The following is a 22238-nucleotide window of genomic DNA, read 5'->3' on the forward strand; positions in this document are numbered from 1 at the left end:
CCTGCTCTGCCATCCACAGTGGATGGCTTCTCAGGAAAGAAGAAAGGGGGGGAGCAAATGTGGTTTCTTCAACCCAGGCTTTATTCCAGAAAGCCTCCACAAAGACTTGTGCCTGTATTTCACTGACCACAGTAGTCACATGGCCTCCTCTAGGTGCAAGAGTCTGGGAAGGTAAGTATTTTACTTTCCGACCTCTGAAACAGAAGCATGCAAGGGGAGAGGGTGTAGGATTGGGTGTCAACTTACCTCCTTATGTATATAACAATGAAGGCAACTTAGAGCTGCCTTCCTCCTCTGCAACCTATGAAACTGTTTCACAATAACAAAAATTGTGATGGCAAAGTGGCTTCTAAATTATGAAATGCTTTGTGAATGTTACTACAGGGTATATTTAAATGATCCACTGAATTTTCAACTTCTAAGGAATTTTATGAAAATATTGTTCATCTGTTACTTTGATTCCATACTTGATCTATCAGAAATATATACTCTCATACCTATGCCTGATTCATGTTGATGTCTGGCAGAAATCAACAAAATTACATAAAGCAATTATCCTTCAGTTAAAAAATAAATAAGTTTTATAAGAAGAAAAGAAATATACTCTTAACCAATAAGATAGCACAATTTTCTTTCTTGTCTATAATCATTTTTAATTATTATAGATACTCATTTTGGGTCACCTTGAGTGAACAGTTCCCTTTCTATTCCCAGCTACTCTGTTGCCCTCACATTTATCTCTTTGTCTCTGAGAGTAGGAGCTATCCTTGTATTATAAGAAGAAAGAAATTGTCAACTCACTGTCTGGCTGTGTATTCTTCCGTTTCCTATCGTGCATTCTGTCTTAGTGATGGTTTATTGAGTTTAGTAGCTGCATCCAGACAGCTACATGCCAGTCACGTGTACCCTGATTACTCATTATGAGCCTTAGGATCCCATACAACTCACTAATGAGCACATTATAATGCTGGCCAGTGCTAATTAGATGATAATCATGTGCATTGCTTTATTTACAGTCTATCCATTTAAATTAATTGGGTATTTAACTGAACACAGTGTGAAAGAAATTGGAATTGGATTTCAGTTAATTTCACCTGCCATCTCTTATAGGTAGGTGAGATTGTTCACTTGACCTGGAAATTTACAGCAATACAAAAGGACATAATGCTTCTTTTATAATGGTACACCTGCATATGTAAATTTATCTCAAAACATGTTTGGAAAGAGCAGCCAAATTTGCAATTTTTTTTATCTCCACTAATATCCTTATTAATCTGATTGCAGAGAGATTCTACATGCATAAGACATATTAATAAATTCAACTCATTAGTTGGAAATATAATGTGGGATCCTAAAACAGACTGATGAGAATATTCTGATATTTTCTTAGGATAGGAAACTTACCTTTAACGCATTAAAAAATATGTAGTGAACTATATCTAATTATGATCCTATGTATTTTCCTCTTTAAGGACATAACATCAAAATATTACTGGATTTACAGTTTTAAATGAGTGTGTGATTGCCAAAAATTGTATGCATGACTGCATCATTAAATTCAAAGTGTATTTTTATTGAAATAATTTCCCAAGAGCACAGTTAGAATAGACCTAGAGTAACTACATGAAAAAGTGTTTCTAGACAAAAAGTTGGAGGTCAATTCTTCTATTTTTTTTCTCAAATAGTAACATTTCTGGTTTATAGGCACCTGCTTCCATACAATTTTGAAACTCTTACACAGCAGAATTTCTTTAGGCATCTCTCATTCTTGAGAATAGTTTTCTGGGAATAAAATTGCAGAACAGAAATAATTTTTCCCTCAGAATTCTGAGGGCAAATCTTTAGGTCTTCTGACTTTCAGTGTCACAGTCAAGAGGTCCTATGTCATTATGCTTCTTTATTATACATTCTCCTTCTCTCAGAAGCTTTTAGTATCTTCTCCTTTGCTTCAGTTTTCCAAAACTGCATAATGGTGTGCCCAGGTAAGATCTTTATTTATTATATTTGACACTTTGTGAACTCTTTCAAGTTGGAAATTCATATCCTTCAACTATAGGACATATTCTTGGATTATTAAATCATGCTTCCCCTCACTTGTCTCTGAATTTTCTTTCCGGAACTGCTGTTAGCTAATTATTGCATCTCCTGAATTGTTCTTCTAAGTCTTTTTCTACTTTTCAGGTCTTTTTGTCCCACCCTCAGAAAAATTTTCCCAACTTTATCTTCCAATCCTTGTATTTTTTTTTCCATAAAGTTTTATTAACTGGGATTATGGAAAGAGTTTGAACACAACAGAACCCATCCTGAAAACGTTAGAAATTACAGAAAGACTTGAGATAATGTCAGTCACAACAGATTAAGCAAGTCTTTCCATCACCTGAGACACAATAATGTAAAATTGTAGAAACCAAATCTTCATGAGTGGTACAGGATACAAGACAAAAATGAAGACATTGGCAGCCCCTGACATTGTAAAATAAACTTGCAACTTTATTTACTTCTGCATTTTTGAAGTTGTAATTCAAATATTTTCCCAAATCATTTCAAACCCTCTCCAGTCAAGCTCTTCTCTCTCATCAAAAACTTCCAAGTATCTTATTTAAAAATAATTTAATCATCCAGTCTATTCCAGGAAACTGGCAGCCTCCCAGCACATAGCTTATGTTCTTCCTGTGAAACAAAAACTTAAAACAAATGGATGTTGGTCTTTTTTCTTCAGTATTACAGGATAAGCACGTGCTTCCTACAAAGCTTAATTCCTTCTTGAAGGCATCTTTATTCTGCAACTTATCACTGCCATTTGTCATAAGTAGAATGCTGCCCTCTACCCTCTCCCTTTCTGACTTCACAACCATCAGTTCTTCTGTTGTAACTAGTTAACCTGCTAAACCACCTGCGTGGTTATTCACCAGGAAACATTAAACCTGAGACATAAATAATATACCTCAATATAATAGCTCAGGCTTCCTTTGTAGGCAGAATTTCATTTGTTGGCCATGGGAAGAAAACACTTACACAAGGTAAAATCCACTATTTTCACTTCATGCTGGGACTTGGGGAAACAAAGGACAGCAACCAATGTGAATAGGGGTGAAGAGGAGTACAAGACCCAGGATAGCGCCCCCTGCTCCAGCCACATGGCAGAACCTAGTCCAGTAGATGAGGACTTCACCACCCACGTACTATACCTTGAATCTATAAATCAACATTCCTGACTGGTAAACCCTTTTAAAAACCTGTCTTTTTCTGCCCCTTTCAGTCTGAGAGTGTCCAAAGTATAAGTCCTCCTTTCTCTCCTCATCCTTAGAGATGGATGAATCTGCTTTCACATGCAAGAAAACTTCAATCAAAAAACAGCCAGTCTTCGGTCCTTCTGTTCTTCTCCATATGACCTTGGTCCAGCTCAGTCGATATTAGTCAAGTGTCTAGTCTAGACCAGGCTCTGTGTACCTCAATTGTTCAAAATGCAGGGGATGGGTCTCTGCCCTGGCGAATTGCAAGTCTTATTTCCTCCACATCACGATGTCTCGCTAATTCCCATGGAATAACGGACTGGTGAAAGCACTGGATGATGGCTGCTTGACATTGGATTCTTACCGCCGATGACTCTGGTTTCTTTCATTTTCTATATACAGACATTTAAAACTAAATTATTATTGAAGGTAAACTAGCTCAGGTCCGATGTATGTCTGTAAAAGTAAAATATCATTATTTCTGCTTAAAGAAAAAAAAAACAAAACAAAAAAACAGTCCGTGGCACTCCTGTAATTGGTGTACCATCTGTGCATGAATCTTACAAGTCAGGTCAACTGATGGGGGCACCTGTGGTAACAAGTTTGTAATAGGCCCCTTTCTGAGCCATCAGTTCTTCATGGGTCCCCTTTTCAATCACTGTCCCCTGCGACATGACGGCAATGATATCTGAGTTCCGGATGGTGGACAAACGATGGGCAATGACAATGCAGGTTCGACCTTCTCTGGCTTTGTCCAGGGCCACTTGCACTGTCTGCAAAGAGAAGATGGAAAGTTGGTGCAAAGACTTATGTTTGTTCCCTAGTCCACTATTGCCTGAGTTCTGCTTCATGCCACCTGAGTAACATCACTATATTCAGGGCTTGATATGAGAGAGAGGTCTAAAAAAATACTTGCTGAATGCAATGCATCAATGACTTAAACGGTAGTCCACAGGCTGAAAATTTTCACAGAACCTGTAATGAACCAAACTACGAGACCATGAAGTAATTTTACATTACTCAATGGTCTAGTTTACTATTAATAAAATAAAACCAGGAAAACAATGTAAGGTAGCCATTAGGTGGTCATTCCCTACCATTCTTTATTGAGGACAATTTAACTGTCTCCAAAACAGAATCCTGATTTGTTGGGGGCCAGCGTGAGGAACTCCGCCCATGGCAAAGGTCATGAGGAAGGAGGCTTGGCATATGCAAAGGTGTGATCAAGCCTCAGGAAACCCCCTGTTCCCGAGCATCTAACCCCAAAACCAGAGTCTGTTTTATGCTCTCACCTACGCCTCTGACTTTACGGGGGGCTCTCCCCCGTAACCATTTCTCTCGGAGAAGGAGTAAACGTGCAGCTCCAAGGTAATAAAAATTCCTGGGCGTGACAAGAGTGTTTCAGCTTACGGACTGCTCTGAAGGTTATCTAGCCCACCGGTATAGGTTTGTCCGGCCACATGTGATTGTTTACAGCCTCCCAATCTGAGAGGCACGAGATGTTTTAGACTTACAAAAGGCAAATTCTTTGGGGGAGTTAGGAATTATTAGTATAGTGAGTTGGTTAGGAATTATATTGGTGAAGGGTTTTTCATTTGTTGGGCTGATGTTTGCTGCTAAATCTCCATATTCCCTGCCCTTATAATGAATATAACTAACATATAGGAGAAATAAGTATTAACCTTTAAGCATATAGGAGAGATAGGTATTAACCTTTAAGATTAATCCTGTTAACCTTGGGTTAAATAAATTCCTTTCTTGATTGTAACTCACTACACCCTCACCCTATAGGAATGCAACTTTATCTGGAGGGTGGTGCCTGGTTTAAGAAAAAACACCCTTGGAAGAAATAAGGTTTTTGGTTATCAAAAGAAAGGATCATAGAATGTCAGCAGGTCTCACTCATGGCCAGAAGATGATGTAATATCCCTAAGACCCTCTTTTTATTCATTTATGTAAAGCACCTGATTTTGATAAAGGTCAGGACTGCTGACCCCCGCGTGACTCTGTATTCATCCCTATGTGTATCAAAAGGTATATAAGCAAACCCCAAAATAAAGAAATCGGATCAGTTTCCGGAAAGACTGATTCCACCATGTCACTTCTTTCTTGCTCCTGTTTCTCTGGCTGAATTCAGCCTCTTTTCTCCACTAATTCTCCTACTACACTATCCGTTTCTAATCTCTTTATATATCTGTAATTAAATATGTATTTTTCCAAAGACGCTGATGCCGTCCCCACCTTCGAATTCCCTGGATCCACCGGGGCTGGATCCCGGCACTGATTTTTAAGGAGTTAATAATAAATGGTAAATTTCATAATTGTGTTTTGCCCAATTGCATTTACTTTTATGTAAAATGCATGTCAGAAACCACCTCTTTGTTTTGTATGCTTCCCATCTTCTCTGCCACAAAACTTTAGAACTGTAAAATATGAAATGTCTAACAGATGGCCAGGATTATTTTATTTTACTTAAGATAGCTAATCATTTGCCCTTGAAAAAACTGTCACCTAACCTAAACAATTTTAAAAACAATTCTTATTTTAAAGCTAAATTTTTTTTTTGAAGCAATCCTATTTTAAATCCTTTCTCTAAACTATTGTCTCTTGGTTCTGCAAGGGAGTAGCCATTTCTACTGTTAATCAGAAAATTAACAATACTACCATTTTATAAGGACAAATATTACAGCAAGAGACTCATTTACAATGGTCTAAGGCTTAGAAAATCAATACCTACCTTTTCACTTTCTGTGTCTAAGGCAGAAGTAGCTTCATCTAGCAGCAAGATTTTCGGATCCCGTACGATAGCCCGAGCAATAGCAATGCGTTGTTTCTCTCCTCGAGATAGTTGAGACCCCTGGGACCCAACATTAGTTTCATATTTCTGGAAAACATATGGTAAATTTCAGAACCAGAAGCATCCTCCTGTGCTTTATGGAGCCCCCATGTTTTATGAAATTGTGAATCATTTCTATAAAGGACTTCAAATCCATCTAGGATCTTAAAAAAATATGGCATTTGTGACCTTTCATGCTGGAAAACAAGGGGACTTTGTATCCTTTTCTCTGTATTTATTTTTTAATCTCTTTCTCCTTTGTATGAGATCCTCCCTGATGTAAGATTCCCTGATTTCCTGTCTCCTGTCTGGAAGATCTTTCCAAGACAGAATGGTCCTAGAATGTCAGGACCTTTAGGAGATCGTCGCATCCATTTCCTTGTTGAGGTGGCATTGTTCTGGAATGCAAGCCTTGCTTTGAATTTCACTCTTGCTATATCTTAGCTCTGTGATCATGAACAAATTATTTAAATTTCTGTGAGCTGAAAACTCACCTGAAAATTCAGATATTAATAACTAGTTCACATATTGTCATTTTTATGAAATTATGGAAGAGAATCCCTTGATGAATGCTTGTGTAAAATAAGTTACATTCACAGAGTATTTACTGTGCATCAGCTATGGTACTAACTACTCTAGCCAGATTATCATTTAATGTTCACAGAAATCATTTCCTCCTTATTACCTATTTTTCAGTTTCTTTTTTGAAAATTTTTCAGTTTCCATGTTTTCATTTTCTTTGTGATCGAACACCAAGAAAGACCATTGGTGGATGGAAAAATTTAGGGTCAATGTTACACTGCATTCAGACTTGGCTCTGGGAAAGTGAGACTTACTCCAAACCAAGTGCAACTTACTCTACATGTATAATAGTTGCTGCCAAGCAACGGAATGACAATGGCAGTAACAGCAGAAGCAGCTTTCTTTTTTGTGGCTATTTTGTATATTCTTTCATTCTAAGTTACCTTTTACCTTTTTGTAGATGACTGAGTCTCAGAAAAGAAAAGTAGTTATCCCAAAGTTACAGAAGTAACTTTACACTAGAAAGTGACCTCACTTGGATTCAAATCAACGTCTGCTCCAAATCTCAGGACTTTTTTTTTTCCATTATACTAAGCTGATACCCAGGGCTTCCCTAGTGGTTCAGACTGTAAAGAATCTGCCTGCAATGCAGGAGATCTGGGTTCAATCCCTGGGTCAGAAAGATCCCCTGGAGAAGGGAACAGCCACCCACTCCAGTATTCTTGCCTGAGGAATCCCATGAACAGAGCCTGGAAGTCTACGGTCCATGGAGTTGCAAAGAGCTGGACACAACTGAGTGACTAAGCACACACAGGCAAGCTGATGCTCAATGTGGTATTACTTTCTGTACAACAAGTTCTATAACATACCTTGCATTGGATAAATAATATTGTTCAAAACTAATGATTAGGGACTTTCCTGGCAATTCAGTGGTTAAGACTTCATTTTGAAATACAGGGATTGTGGGTTTGGTCAAGGTCAAAAAACCAGAACACAAACAACAGAAGCAATATTGTAACAAATTCAATAAAGACTTTAAAAATGGTCCACATCAAAAAAAATTTTATAAAGCCCTAAAGATTATGATTATTATTGATGAAGGACATTTATTTTGCTTAAAAGGCTGAGACAATCCCAGGGCACTGGGGAATAAGTTGTGTTGCCTTTGACCTTCTCCTTGAGCTACAGTCATAATGACTTTCTGGTTGTTCTACCTCTCTCCCTCTCTGCCTCCCATCAGGAATGACTCTGACTGTGTACCTACCTCTGGGAGGGCCATTACAAAGTCATGCAGCTGAGCCTGCTTTGCAGCTTCTATAACCTTTTCCATAGGGATTTCTTTGGTGTTGTCTCCATACTTGATGTTGTCCATTATGCTACAGGCAAACAACACCGGTTCCTGGGAAACGATTCCAATGTTTGAGCGGAGGAACTGGATGTTTACGTTTTTGCTGTCATGCCCATCTATCATCTGCCAACAGAAATGACAACCAGAGTACTGAATTTTAGAATTCCAGCAGTGAGGAAAGTTCATGTCCTAGAGTTAGTGTTGTGCAAGATGTGTGCTTTGCTTAAGAGACAACAAGCTCAGGATTCTTGGAAATAAATTATGTTCCCTTTGACCTGTGGAGGTGGTGTCTGCCAGAAGCAGTGTCAAAGTTGTGATCAGACATGGTTTTGTTTGTTTGTTTCCCAAACTCTAGCTCTACAGGTGGTATCAAACAAGAAAGGCACATTATCTAGTTTAAAAAACAAAAACTTTCCTTATCTTCTGGTGTAGCACATCCTCTCCAAGTACACATAATTGCTCAATTTTGAGACTCCATGGGTTATGAAATGGGGTTTCCTATGTAAAGCTATTGGACAATATAAGAATCAAACCCATTGATTTCAATGATACTAACCTCTGAATGACTGAAGATAATGAATCCTAGTAAGAAAGGAGTATATTTATTCATTTGGTCAACCAACAGATATATACAGAATAACCTGCCACAAAGGCACCATGCTAGGCAGTCTTTGGTATGCTATAGAAAAAAAAAATCTCTATTTTCTGGGAACTCATGATCTATTTTTATGATTGAATAGCATCATGGACTCAATGGACATAAACTTGGGCAAACTCCAGGAGATAATAAGGGGCAGGGAGGCCTGGTGAGCTGCAGTTCATGTGGTTGCAAAGAGTAGGACACAACCTAGTGACTGAACAACAACGACAGCAACACGATTTATTTAGGCAGTTGAGTACAGGAATTCAAATATCTACCATTCGAGCTCTTTCACTTAAAAGACCTAGGACAGTAAAAGGATAGTATGTCTAACATACTACTAGAAAGTATTTAGCCCCATGATTTCAGAAAAAGATTATGTTAAGTAGTATGGATATACTATATTTTAGATAATACGTTGGCAGCATAAAACACAAACACTACTAGAAAAAGTATATGGCATTCCCCAACAATTAGCCCTTGCTCCTCTTCCTTTACGCATTTTCCATAGTACTTACACACTGCAAAGCACTAATAATTAAGCACTGGAACTGTTTGCTGATGTTGTCTATATGAGAGTATTCTGAGAGTAAGCTCCCAGAAGACAGAAGACATGGTTCATGTTCCTTAGAATTTCCCACAGGAACTAATCTGGGCACATCATCAGTTCAGTTCAGTTTAGTCGCTCAGTCGTGTCTGATTCTTTGCGATCCCATGAATCGCAGCACGCCAGGCCTCCCTGTCCATCACCATCTCGCGGAGTTCACTCAGACTCACGTCCATTGAGTCGGTGATGCCATCCAGCCATCTCATCCTCTGTTGGCCCCTTCTCCTCCTGCCCCCAATCCCTCCCAGCATCAGAGTCCTTTCCAATGAGTCAACTCTTCGCATGAGGTGGCCAAAGTACTGGAGTTTCAGCTTTACCATCATTCCTTCCAAAGAACACTCAGGGCTGACCTCCCTTAGAATGGACTGGTTGGATCTCCTTGCAGTCCAAAGGACTCTCAAAAGTCTTCTCCAACACCACAGTTCAAAAGCATCAATTCTTCAGCGCTCAGCTTTCTTCACAGTCCAACTCTCACATCCATACATGACCACTGGAAAAGCCATAGCCTTGACTAGACAGACTTTTGTTGGCAAAGTAATGTCTCTGCTTTTCAATATGCTATCTAGGTTGGTCATAACTTTCCTTCCAAGGAATAAGCGTCTTTTAATTTCATGGCTGCAGTCACCGTCTGCAGTGATTTTGGAGCTCCAAAAAATAAAGTCTGACATGCTGCTAAGTCACTTCAGTCGTGTCCAACTCTGTGCGACCACATAGATGGCAGCTCACCAGGCTCCCCCGTCCCTGGGATTCTCCAGGCAAGAACACTGGAGTGGGTTGCCATTTCCTTCTCCAACAAATCTGACATAGGCACCCAATTAAATGCTAAAAATGTTGAATGCCTGCATTTGTTAGCTTCCTTAAGAGCAAAGAGAATTTTTAAAAACTGCATTAAAGGTGGTATTTTTCTAAATGAAGAATGTCTGTAAGAAAGTTTTACAATGATGTAATAAAATACATTGTGTCTATGAAATGCAAGGAAACATATTGATTTTTTTCATGGGTATTGCTTGCTATCTGTGACCAGAACATTCACTGAGTACATTCAGAGAAATATGCTTAATATGCACGTTAATGTTAAAGAAGTTGAACATGAAGGATTTGAATTCCTGTATGTCATGTAGTTAGTTCACAGTCTACCCAGGTGACGGTCATGAAAGATCTGACATTTGGTTAAACTGCATCCTCTCCTTTGCAGAGATCAGACCCCCAGTGCCATGTACTTCCTAGAGTCATCAATCACCAAATAATTTCAAACAAATAAAATCCCTATACCTAAAATTAATAAGAGAAGTGATTATAATCTTCAGATAATCAGCTCTTACTCCTTATTTTCATAATTTCCTGGATTTTACCACTATCGGTTTCCTTCCCTGTTTTGCTTTATGCAAAGGAAACTTTAGTTACCTCTTTCAAATTTCCCTCAGTATTTCTCCTCATCATGTTATCTATCCTCATTGTAATGACAATTACATTATTCAGAGGTATCAGAAAGTCCTTTTTCAAAATATGTGGATTCAATCAGACCCACACCTCTGAATCATTTCTTAGAAAACTACTTACAGATGCACTCCAACAAAATAAGAGGGGAAACCAAAGAAAGAGGAAAATGAACTAGGAAATAATGGACCGAATCCAAAAGGTACTGCGGGAAACTCACAGACTGACAATTGCTGAACAGATATAGGATGCAATTAGTCCAGGCTGTGGCAGAAATAAAGGAAAGAAGCAGGGTCCTCAGAATAAGTATCGATGTAGAACATGGGAAGAACCTAAAGATTTTATAAAGGCAGAGAATACAAGAAAGAAAGAAAGTCTTTCAGAAAAGCAAGAAAAGAAACTGTGATGCTACCTCACTCCTTAACTGTGAGATGAACAATATTTCCATAGCCATAATAAAAGTTAATAGGTTTTCAACTTTTAGAATCAGCCTAGAGGAAAAGCTGTAAGTAGTATAAACAAAATGCAAGCATTTTATATTCTTGATAAAATAAAACTGTAGCTATTAGGGGTTGAGAGGCAAAAAAAAAAAAGGGAGGGGGGAGGAAAAAGTGAAAATAGAGGTAAAATTGCTAATCTCATCTTAGAAAATGAGGATTCAAGAAATGTTACCTGCAGGTGATGGGAAAGAAACAAAACTGTATTAATTAAATTTCCAAAAAGAGGAGCTTTTAAAAGTAGTATAACCATATTGGGAGGAGGTGGGTCAAAGGAGGGGAGAGGAGGAGGGGAAGCTAAATTTCCATCTCTTGCGAATAAATCAACAGAGGGTCTAAACTTGTTAAATCAAGAAATAGCAACATGAGCATATTATTTAGGGACACTGAGGTAATTGTTGGGAGATCTAAAAACATCAAGTGATTAAAAATAGTTGCCTTTGAGCAGAAAAAGGGGGGGTGGGGTGGAAATGGTGGAATAAAAAGTTGGTTTTGTTTTGTTTTGCTTTGTTTTTACAAATATTTCCTATTTTACTTTGTGCTCCTCTGCATATATTATTTGGAAAGATAGAAAGGAAAAAGAAAAGAAGAGAAAAAGATTCGGTAGAAAATAAGCAACAAAGCAAGCCACCAATTTTTCAAATATCTTTACCAAAGATTTAAGGCACATGACTACCAATTTGAGACCCTTATATTATTTAGGCTTTAGCTTCTTGAACCAGGATTGTCTCCGATTTTTCACATTAAATTCCCTTTCTTACTCATTTATCATTGTGTTTCTGATCACCCCCACTTTTTCTGCTCCCAGTCATTAGTTTTTTGATTAGTCTGCACTTTCTGCCCCATTTACAGGTAAGTGAATGGTTCTATTAAATACATTCATCTCCAGCTTTGCAGTTTTCTTTGCCTATCTGGTCAGGAGACCATCTGGAACTGGGAAGAATGAATTTAACATTAGAAATTGTGAGGTAGAATCAGGTCAAGCAGCAAATGACTGGAACTGGAGAATATTGCCCGAAGCAAGCGCTTCAGAATGAGTCTGGTAAGGCACAACCTTGAAGACCCCCTTTAAGAAGCTGGAGATCCTCTGCAGAAAGCTAAATTCTCAAAGGCATTTGCATTGCTTACCACCTTCCCTTGGGCAGGATCATAGAAACGTTCCAACAGCTGAATGCTGGTGCTTTTACCACATCCGCTGCTCCCAACAAATGCCAGGGTTTTCCCTGGACCAACAGACACTGAAAGACCATTCAGAACTTGTACATCAGGGCGGGAAGGATATGTAAATTTACAGTCAACAAAGTCAATCTGTCCCCGGAAGTTGTCCTGTGGATGGAAAGATTAGAATTATATATTCTCCTACTAGTATCTAGACTGTTGAGAATGCACCTGAGTTTTAAATCCTTGCTTAAGATACCTTCAACAACAAGCTGCCAAAATCAAAGTATAAGGACAGCAACTTAATGAAACAGCATTCTATTCCCTATTTTAACAGATGTAGAATAAAGGGAGGGTGGGGCATTGAGTTTAAAGATATTTGATCAGGAGATCAAATATTCCCGTTATAACCTAAGGGGACTTCCTTGTCAGTCATTCTGCATGGAAGAAAAGAAAAGAGATGATTACATCACAGGAGCCCGTGACTATGCAAACTCCTATAGTTCTGTTTCCCCAAATATTCAAAATAATAACTTTACACTTGAAATTACCTCCACAGAAAGTTACTTGAACTCTGAATTGCAAAGGTGAAAATCTTCAGTCGTACTATCTGACATGTGAACTCTAGAAATGGATAGACATTTAGTAAACCACACAGAGACTTGCCTTTTACTGAGCTGAAGGAGAAATGGGGCATTTGACCAATTTTAAGATTTCTGAATTTAGTTAACTTTACTGGAGTTTATGTTGTTTTGCTCTCTTGAACATCCTAGGATATTAAAAATCAAGCAAGGAAGATTTAAAAAGACACCTGTAGGGACTATCAATCAGAAAAAGTGATATTTCATTGAGATCAAATTGATTTTCTGAGCATCCATATGAAGGTATGTGGAACTGAGATAAACAAGAAATAAGTCAGTATTACTGGACAGAAGAAACTAGTTTTGCTACATTCCATAGCAGAACATCAGTAAAATCACAGTGATTGCACAAAGTCTCAAAGACTTATAGCTTCATTTATTCTGGAACTAAGTGCGTTTTATAGTAACCTTGTATTATAAAACAAATATTCACTGGATAGAATTGCCTTATTCAAATGCAAGCTTTATGAATAATTTTAATGCTAATGTACTTCATTCTTTTACATTGATAAATCTACTATCTGCTCATTCTGAGTGCATATGAATGCACCCATATACTGCAGAATTTCAAAGCTAAGTGGTCTTAAATAAGCAGCCCCAATGGCTGACCAGCAGACACACACTGCACTCGTTACCCCCACCTCCAATACTTACCCATCTTTCACCTGCACTGCTGTACACATTGATTGTGGGTCGTCGGTCCAGCAGTTGGAAAAAGCGTGCAGCTGAGATTTTAGCTTTGGCATAACTTGGTGTGTAAGAGGAGGCTCTCCCAAGAGCTGTCGCACTCAGTATAACTGAAGAGATCACCCTGCAATCAGACAGACACCCAGCTAGAAAGGGGGCAGTGTGGCTGGTGTGGTGGCCTAAGAGGCCAGAGTCTGGGGGGTCTAGCCTTGGAAAGGACTGAGCAGCCTTGAACAGGTCTCTTTAGACTTATCTAGGAATGGGAAGTTGGGGAGATGAATGGTGTTTAAGTTGTGTTCTAACAAGAAAGGGTGAGGGGAGGATTACACAAGGGGGTTCAAACCTCCAAACCCAGCTTCAAGTAGAGCAGCCTTTAAAAAAAGTTGTTTGAGAAAAAGACTTCTTGGGGGGAAAAAGAGTGGTTGAAAGATCACCAGATTGCCTTGGACTTTTTTATCGGGGGTGGTGAAAAAGTTCATTGGAACTTTTCCAAAGTTATTATGGAAAAACCCAAATGAACCTTTTGGTCAATCCAATACAATGTTAACATTCTATGAATCTATGATCAATGTGTGAAAGACAATGATTGGTGATATAAGCATCAATTCTGTGCCAAGCAAGCATGTTATTCATGCTTCCGACAGCATGAGAAAGATGTGATTGCCTGAATCCTTCTTCTCATCTCAGCTTACACACATTGTGTGCGCTTGAGCTTAGTTGCTTAGTTGCTCAGTTGCGTCCAACTCTTTGTATGTTTTACCGCTCAGTTTATAAGCAGAAACGGTTTTAGGGCAGACCTGCAAACCCAAACATCTCTAGGATCCCAGTCCAAAGCTTAAAGCAATGACAAGCACCTGGAATAAAACAGGAAGTGATAGGAGGTCATCTTTCAGTTTTTAAAGCGAAGCCAGAAATCGGGAGTTTTCTGTTGTCTCTGATTTTTACATGTTGGCAAATAATTCTTCAAAAATCTTATCTAAACTAAGTAAGTCAACAGTTTGTGATTTCCAATTTGGGGTTAGTAGCTCTAAATACACAAACATTAAGAAAAGAAACTTTCTGGTGGGTGGGGGGTATAGTGGGGCAGGAGAAAAGGTTTTCTTTTATTTCTAGGAGCAGATAGAAGGCAAGAAGACAGAACTAGTTCATGACTCGAGAGCAGACTTCTACTCGGGCTGATTTTCCTAATGTCCTCCAGGGTTTTCTCAGACCATCTCCCCCTCATTCTTCCGAGGTCCCCCACCCCATCACATCACACTCATATGCATGTACACCCAGTTCCTTGGTACCCTGACACCCTCAGGCTCTGGAAATGTGAGAAACTGGACTCAAAGCTAATCTTCTTAGAAGAGCAGACCCCAGCTATAAGAAAGGAACATGATTCCCCTGACTGGGTCTTTGCTCTCTCCACCTAGGAAGAGTCAGCTGGAGACTTGCCTTCTTAGCGAGAAGTAGAGTTCAAATGAAGTAGATCTATGAACCATCTTATTTTAGGCTTCTAGGCTTTCTCAGCATTAACCAATATGGTAGACTGTGAAAATGCTTAATTAATCTTATTACTCTATACACATCCCTTTGCAATATGACTTTTTACTCCTCTGATATTGGGACTTCTAGTAAGAAATATATATTTGGTCTTCTGTCAGTTTCTGGCTTGGAGCTCCTAAACCTGTGGAATTTCCCAAATTTTGAGAGGATCAATGTGTCTTTTGTTATGTTAAGGAACTGGCTTTTCTAAAAACTCTGGGTAACCTAAGGATGGGCTTCCCAGGTGGCACCGGGGAAAAGAATCCACCTGCCAACGCAGGAGATGCAAAAGATGTGGGCAAGAGATTCAGGTTGGATCCCTGGGTTGGGAAAATCCCCTGAAATGGCTATACATTCCAGTATTCTTTCCAGGAAAATTCCATGGACAGAGGCATGTGACAGGATACAGCCCATGGGGTCCCAAAGAGTCAGACATGACTGAACGACTAAGCACACACTCACAACCTAAGGATGGGGCCTGGTTGCCAGGAGAGTCAACCATGTGATCAGAGAGATGGAACTTCAGTCCCTTCTCAGACCTCAGGGAAGGGAAGAGGCTGGATATTGGCTTTGATTGATGGTCAATGATTTAATTAATCAGGTCTAACAAGATGGAGCCTCCATAAAAACCCCAAAGACAGAGTTCATAGAGCCTCTGGTTTGGAGAAGATGTGGAGATTTGGGGGGAGTGGCATTCCTGGAGAGAGTATGAAAGCTCCAAGCCCTTCCCACATGGCACACCCTCTGGGTCTCTTCCATCTGGCTGTTTCTGAGCTGTGTTGTGTATGCTCGGTCATGTCAGACTCTTTGTGGCCCTGTGAGCCTGCCAGACTCCTCTGTCCATGGAATTTTCCAGGCAAAAATACTGGAGTTGCGTGCCTCTTCCTACTCCAGGGGATCTTCCCACCCAGGTATTGAACCCACATCTCTTGCATCTTCCTGCATCGGCAGGCAGATTCTTTATGACTACGCCACCTGGGAAGCCCAATGAACTGGTAATCTAGGAAGTAAAGTGGTCCTCTGAGTGCTATGAAACACTCTAGCGTATAAATCAAAGCTGAAGAGGATGTCATGGGAACCCTGGGTCTCTAGCTGGTTGGTGAGAAGCACAGGTGGTGACCTAGGCTTGCGTTGGTGAGGACTGAGGGAGAGGCAGTCCTGTAGGACCAAATCCTTAACCTGTGAGAGGATCCAATGCCACCTCCAGGTAAACAGCGTCAGTATAAACTGGCAGTAGGCCGTCCACCCGGTGTCAGCGCTGTGTGATAGCAGCGTGGGCAGAAAGGAGAGACATTGATCAGATCCTCTCATCGAAAGATGGCTTACACCCCTCTTTCCTTTGAATCTGGGCTTTGTCATAGAGAACTTTCTTTGGCTAAAGAGATATTAGAAAATGTGATGCATGCAGAGACTTGGCAAGCATGTGCACACAGGGGCTGGCAATCTTCTGTCTTCCAAGAGCACAAAGCGAAGAAAACAGGCTGCTAACCGGCCACATGGAGCCTGAAGAAGGCCATGGAGACAGAAGGCCACTCAGGAGCCTAACTGAATCAGCGCAGTCCAGAACTATCTACCACCCTGAAAACCCACAGAATCTTTAAGAAATAATAAATCTCAGCTGTTTAAGACACTAAGTTTGGGATGGTTTAAATGGCAGCCACTAACAAATTGGACCAGACTATTCCTCCCTTGAATGTTGATCTTTTATGATTTTAGCCAGACATTCCTCACCTGAACACATAGCTGAAATGGAGCCCTTCATTGGGAATTAAGTAACCTCCATATCTGTAGGAAGCAGAATTAGCAACAAACACGATGCACTGGGAAAAACCAAAGCAGAGTCCATAAATATTTGCTTTTCGGAGGGCTGTCTTGTATGGCTTCTCCAGTTCTGCCTCAAACGCTTCTATAAACTGCCTCTCCTTTCCAATCCCAGCCACAGTACGGATATTACTGAGGGCTTCGTTTGTAATCTAAAGAAGGAAAAAGACCTTTAGAAATAAAAGAGCAGAGGTCACTACTTTTATGACATTTTCAGTGGTTACATGGATTAGATCTAGTGCAAATGGCAGAAGGCGATACACATCACATCTTCTGGGAACACAAAGAAGTTCCTGGGAATCAACTTGACTAGGCCCTGAGACATCCTATCAGTTCAAGTTCTACTCACTACTAACAAAGGTCCGTCTAGTTAAGGCTACAGTTTTTTCAGTAGTCATGTATGAATGTGATAGTTGGACTATAAAGAAAGCTGAGCGTCGAAGAATGGATGCTTTTGAACTGTGGTGTTAGAGAAGACTCTTGAGAGTCCCTTGGACTGCAAGGAGATCCAACCAGTCCATCCTAAAGCAGATCAGTCCTGGGTGTTCATTGGAATGACTGATACTGAAGCTGAAACTCCAATATTTTGGCCACCTGATGCGAAGAGCTGACTCATTTGAAAAGACCCTGATCCTAGGAAAGATTGAGGGCAGGAGGAGAAGGGGACGACAGAGGATGAGATGGTTGGATGGCATCACCGACTCAATGGGCATGGGTTTGGGTAGACTCCAGCAGTTGGTGATGGACAGGGAGGCCTGCTGTGATTCATGGGGCTGCAAAGAGTCAGACATGACTGAGTGACTGGACTGAACTGAACTGAACATGGCTTGATTGCCTCTAATTGTTGAGGAAGAGAGGAGAGGGAGAAAAATGGTACAGAAGGCTCTCTTTATGAATTCATTTGAAATGTCCAAAATGGTTTCTTTATATGTGTCTGAGACAGAAGATTGTTTCCATAATATAAATTTAAAATATTAGATTCTATTTCTTAAAATTATCCTGACAAAATATTATGTAAGAAAAGTTAAGTATAAAGTTTATTTTTTAGTCTATACTATGAATTTGTGTTTGTTTCAATCCCTCAGTTCAGTTCAGTTCAGTTCAGTCACTCAGTCATGTTCAACTCTTTGCAACCCCAGAAATCACAGCACGCCAGGCCTCCCTGTCCATCACCATCTCCCAGAGTTCACTCAAACTCATGTCCATCGAGTCGGTGATGCCATCCAGCCATCTCATCCTCTGTCGGCCCCTTTTCCTCCTGCCCCCAATCCCTCCCAGCATCAGAGTCTTTTCCAGTGAGTCAACTGTTCTCATGAGGTGGCCAAAGTACTGGAGTTTCAGCTTTAACATCATTCCTTCCAAAGAACACCCAGGACTGATCTCCTTTAGAATGGACTGATTGGATCTCCTTGCAGTCCAAGGGACTCTCAAGAGTCTTCTCCAACACCACAGTTCAAAAGCATCAGTTCTTCGGTGCTCAGCTTTCTTCACAGTCCAACTCTCACATCCATACATGACCACTGGAAAAACCATAGCTTTGACTAGACGGCCCTTTGTTGGCAAAGTAATGTCTCTGCTTTTGAATATGCCTTCTAGGTTGGTCATAACTTTTCTTCCAAGGAGTAAGCATCTTTTAATTTCATGGCTGCAGTCCCCATCTGCAGTGATTTTGTAGCCCAAAAAAATAAAGTCTGACACTGTTTCCACTGTTTCCCCATCTATTTCCCATGAAGTGATGGGACCGGATGCCATGATCTTCATTTTCTGAATGTTAAGCTTTAAGCCAACTTTTTCACTCTCCTCTTTCACTTTCATCAAGAGGCTTTTTAGTTCCTCTTCATTTTCTGCCATAAGGGTGGTGTCATCTGCATATCTGAGATTATTGATATTTCTCCCGGCAATCTTGATTCCAGCTTGTGCTTCTTCCAGCCCAGCGTTTCTCATGATGTACTCTGCATAGAAGTTAAATAAGCAGGGTGACAATATACAGCCTTGACGTACTCCTTTTCCTATTTGGATCCAGTCTGTTGTTCCATGTCCAGTTCTAACTGTTGCTTCCTGACCTGCATACAGATTTCTCAAGAGACAGGTCAGGTGGTCTGGTATCCCCATCTCTTGAAGAATTTTCCAGTTTATTGTGATCCACACAGTCAAAGGCTTTGGCATAGTCAATAAAGCAGAAATAGATGTTTTTCTGGAACTCTCTTGTTTTTTCATGATCCAGCAGATGTTGGCAATTTGATCTCTGGTTCCTCGGCCTTTTCTAAAACCAGCTTGAACATCTGGAAGTTCATGGTTCACATATTGCTGAAGCCTGGCTTGGAGAATTTTGAGCATTACTTTACTAGCGTGTGAGATGAGTGCAATTGTGCGGTAGTTTGAGCATTCTTTGGCATTGCCTTTTTTTGGGATTGGAATGAAAACTCTAGGGTAAATAGCTACTATTTCTGAATTAGGATCCTATCCTAAAAAAGGTACAAAAGTAAGCTACCTTCTATCATTGGCATACAAAATTCTTTTGGCTTCTGCCTACTTGGGCTATGTTAACTTTTCCTCTTCAAAGAGACAAACCTTAGTTGATAGTAAATTTATTAAAAGGGGAGGGTGTATGTATGTGTATGTGGATGATTTCTTGTCCCTGATAAATGTCTATGCCATCATGTCTTCACTTATCTCTCATAACCAAATTTAATTCGAACAGTCTTAAAAGTGCATAGCTGCAGCCCAAGTGTATTCAGGATCTAAGCTGTATGTATCTCATGGTTCTCTTTGGGAAAGATATTTGCCACAAGTCTAGCAGACACTGAAGTGTGAAAGTTAAAAGTGCGTGCCAGAAAGATGGCAATTCCTTTCTATGTTGGTAGTATGACCTGGAGAAACCATTAAGCTAAAAAAAAAAAAAAAGAGAAGAACAGACAATAAAGGTAACTATTCACTCCTGCAAAGGAGGATACTATGCCAAATTGGGATGTGGTAACTGTCCAGAAAAGATAACTGTCTGGGAGTAAACTGAACATGTAACCTCTGTGTTTGCCCCACTATTTCTCCACATCTGCTCAATCTCATAGCATCAGAGGCATATATGATAAAGGCTAATGGGAAGTTTCTAACCATGAGTGATTGCAAGCTAACAGCTTCCTTAGGCCTATTTGTGCTATTCCTTAGCAGTTTGATAGCCACTCAGCCATAAGCAGCCTGAACAGTGGGTGTAGGAGATTACCTGTCCCGCTACTTCCAGAGACTCCTTGTCATGAGTGGCAAATCCCATCAACATTCTGGTCTGTATGGCTCCCGATAAAGCCAAGAAAGGGAAGAAGCACACTATAACTAGGCTTAGCTTCCAGCTAAAGAAGAAGGCAATGATCATAGCCACAGCGATATTAGTGAAGGCATTGACCATCATCCCGATCTGAGAGCCGGTAGCCTGCAAACCAAAGCAAATCAACAATCTCAGATATGCAGTCTCTGATTAAACATTATGAAAAGGTTGTTTTATAGCAAAAAGATAGATTGTTTAAATTATTATAAAATTGTAATATATAATATATATAAAACATAATGTTTATCATTTTAGCCATTCCTAAAGGTATAAACCAGTGGTATTAAATATCTTCACAATGTCATGTAACCATCATCATATTTATTCCCAAAGCTTTTTCATCATCCCTAACAAAAACTCTATACCCAGTCAATACTAACACCCCTTCCTCCCTCTCTCCAGCTCCTGTTAACCTCTATTCTATTTTCTGTCTCTGTGACTTTGTCAGTTCTAGGTACCACATACAAGCGAAACCATCAACACATATCCCTCTATGTCTAGCTGATTTTACTAAGCATAATATTTTCAAGGTTCATCCATGTTAGAGCAGGTATCAGAATTTTATTTATTTTAAAGCTGAACAATATTCCATAGTGAGTATATACCATATTTTGTTTATTCATTGCTGTTGATAAACACTTGAGTTGCTTTCAGTTTTTGACCGTAATGAATAACAGTGACATGAACACAGGTGTACAAGTATTTGTTTGTGTCCCTGCTTTCAATTCTTTCAGGTATATATACTTAGGAATGAAATCACTGATCATATAGTAGTAGTTCTATGTTTAAAAAAGGGAGAATCTTCTACATAATGAGACCCCTGTAGAGCATTTGAATGCTGGATTAGTAAAAGTATTACATCTTATTCACAGCTTCTTGGGAGCTCATCTATTGACTAATCTCATTTCATGGGTATCAGAGCTAGAGCAGTCAGTGAGAGATTAATTCTAGTGATAATGAATAACCTATAAAACTCCTTGAAGATTGAAGGTTGCAAAATAAGTAGAAATGAGCTTATGGCTTATTTATTTAGTCTAAGGTCAAGAATAAGGTGAACTAGATACTAGAAAACTCAGATGATAAGAGTAAAATTGGTATAAACTCTTTAAGCAGCAAGATAATGCATATTTAAACCTTTCAAAATGATTATACATTTTGATCCAATGATTATATTTTAAGAACTAAAAAATAATCAAGAATATGCTAAGCCTGATGTAAAAATGATATAAATTACTTACAAGGAGGAGACCTAAATGGAAAATTCTTTAAGAAATTGTGATATATAAAAATAATGAATTATGTAGTCATTAAAAATTCATCATAGAAGAATGCTACTGCTGCTAAGTCGCTTCAGTCATGTCTGACTCTGTGTGACCCCATAGACGGCAGCCCACCAGGCTCCCCCGTCCCTGGGATTCTCCAGGCAAGAACACTGGAATGGGTTGCCATTTCTTTCTCCCATAGAATATATAAGGGCAAAAATATGCTCACATTAGGTTGCTTGACAGAAAAAAAGAAAGATTACAAAATAATACACAGAGTGTAACTCAAAGACCGTGAGAAACACATTTCCACAGAAAAAACCTATGTACACATGTGTTCATCGCTCAGTCATGTTCAGCTGTTTGCAATCCCATGGCCTGTAGCCTGCCAGTCCCCTCTGTCCATGGAATTTTCCAAGCAAGGATACTGCAGTGGGTAGCCATTCCCTTCTCCAGGGAAGCTTCCTGACCCAGGGATCAAACCTGGGTCTCCTGCATTTCAGACAGATTCTTTATTGTCTGAGCCACCAGGGAAGCCCCAGAGAAAAAGCCTAGAATGATCAACACGAAAAATTTACAGGGACTTTCCTCTCCGTAAAAGGATTCTATATTCCTTTGAAAATCTCCATGTCATTGTCCATATTGTTGGTTGAACTGGTAGGAGTTGAGATATACATACAGTAAGGCACCGGCAATCCAGCAA

General features: G+C 39.6%; 1 protein-coding gene across 1 annotated transcript in view; it reads right to left on the bottom strand.

Annotated features, from left to right (window-relative positions):
* Positions 1-1552: 1552 nt before the first annotated feature.
* ABCB11 (ATP binding cassette subfamily B member 11) overlaps positions 1553-22238 on the bottom strand; it is an 87434-nt gene continuing 66748 nt past the window's right edge. Inside the window, exons 21-27 of the mRNA XM_040229280.1 lie at positions 20175-20378; positions 16865-17106; positions 13574-13730; positions 12249-12446; positions 7856-8062; positions 5971-6117; positions 1553-4006 (exon numbers count right to left, since the gene is read on the bottom strand). Of these exons, the coding sequence (XP_040085214.1) occupies positions 3806-4006; positions 5971-6117; positions 7856-8062; positions 12249-12446; positions 13574-13730; positions 16865-17106; positions 20175-20378 (1356 nt within the window). The 3' untranslated portion in view covers positions 1553-3805. The remainder of the gene's footprint in view (positions 4007-5970; positions 6118-7855; positions 8063-12248; positions 12447-13573; positions 13731-16864; positions 17107-20174; positions 20379-22238) is intronic.

The sequence above is a fragment of the Oryx dammah genome, unplaced genomic scaffold (genome assembly GCF_014754425.2).
Source record: "Oryx dammah isolate SB20612 unplaced genomic scaffold, SCBI_Odam_1.1 HiC_scaffold_27, whole genome shotgun sequence".
Classification (NCBI taxonomy): domain Eukaryota; kingdom Metazoa; phylum Chordata; class Mammalia; order Artiodactyla; family Bovidae; genus Oryx; species Oryx dammah.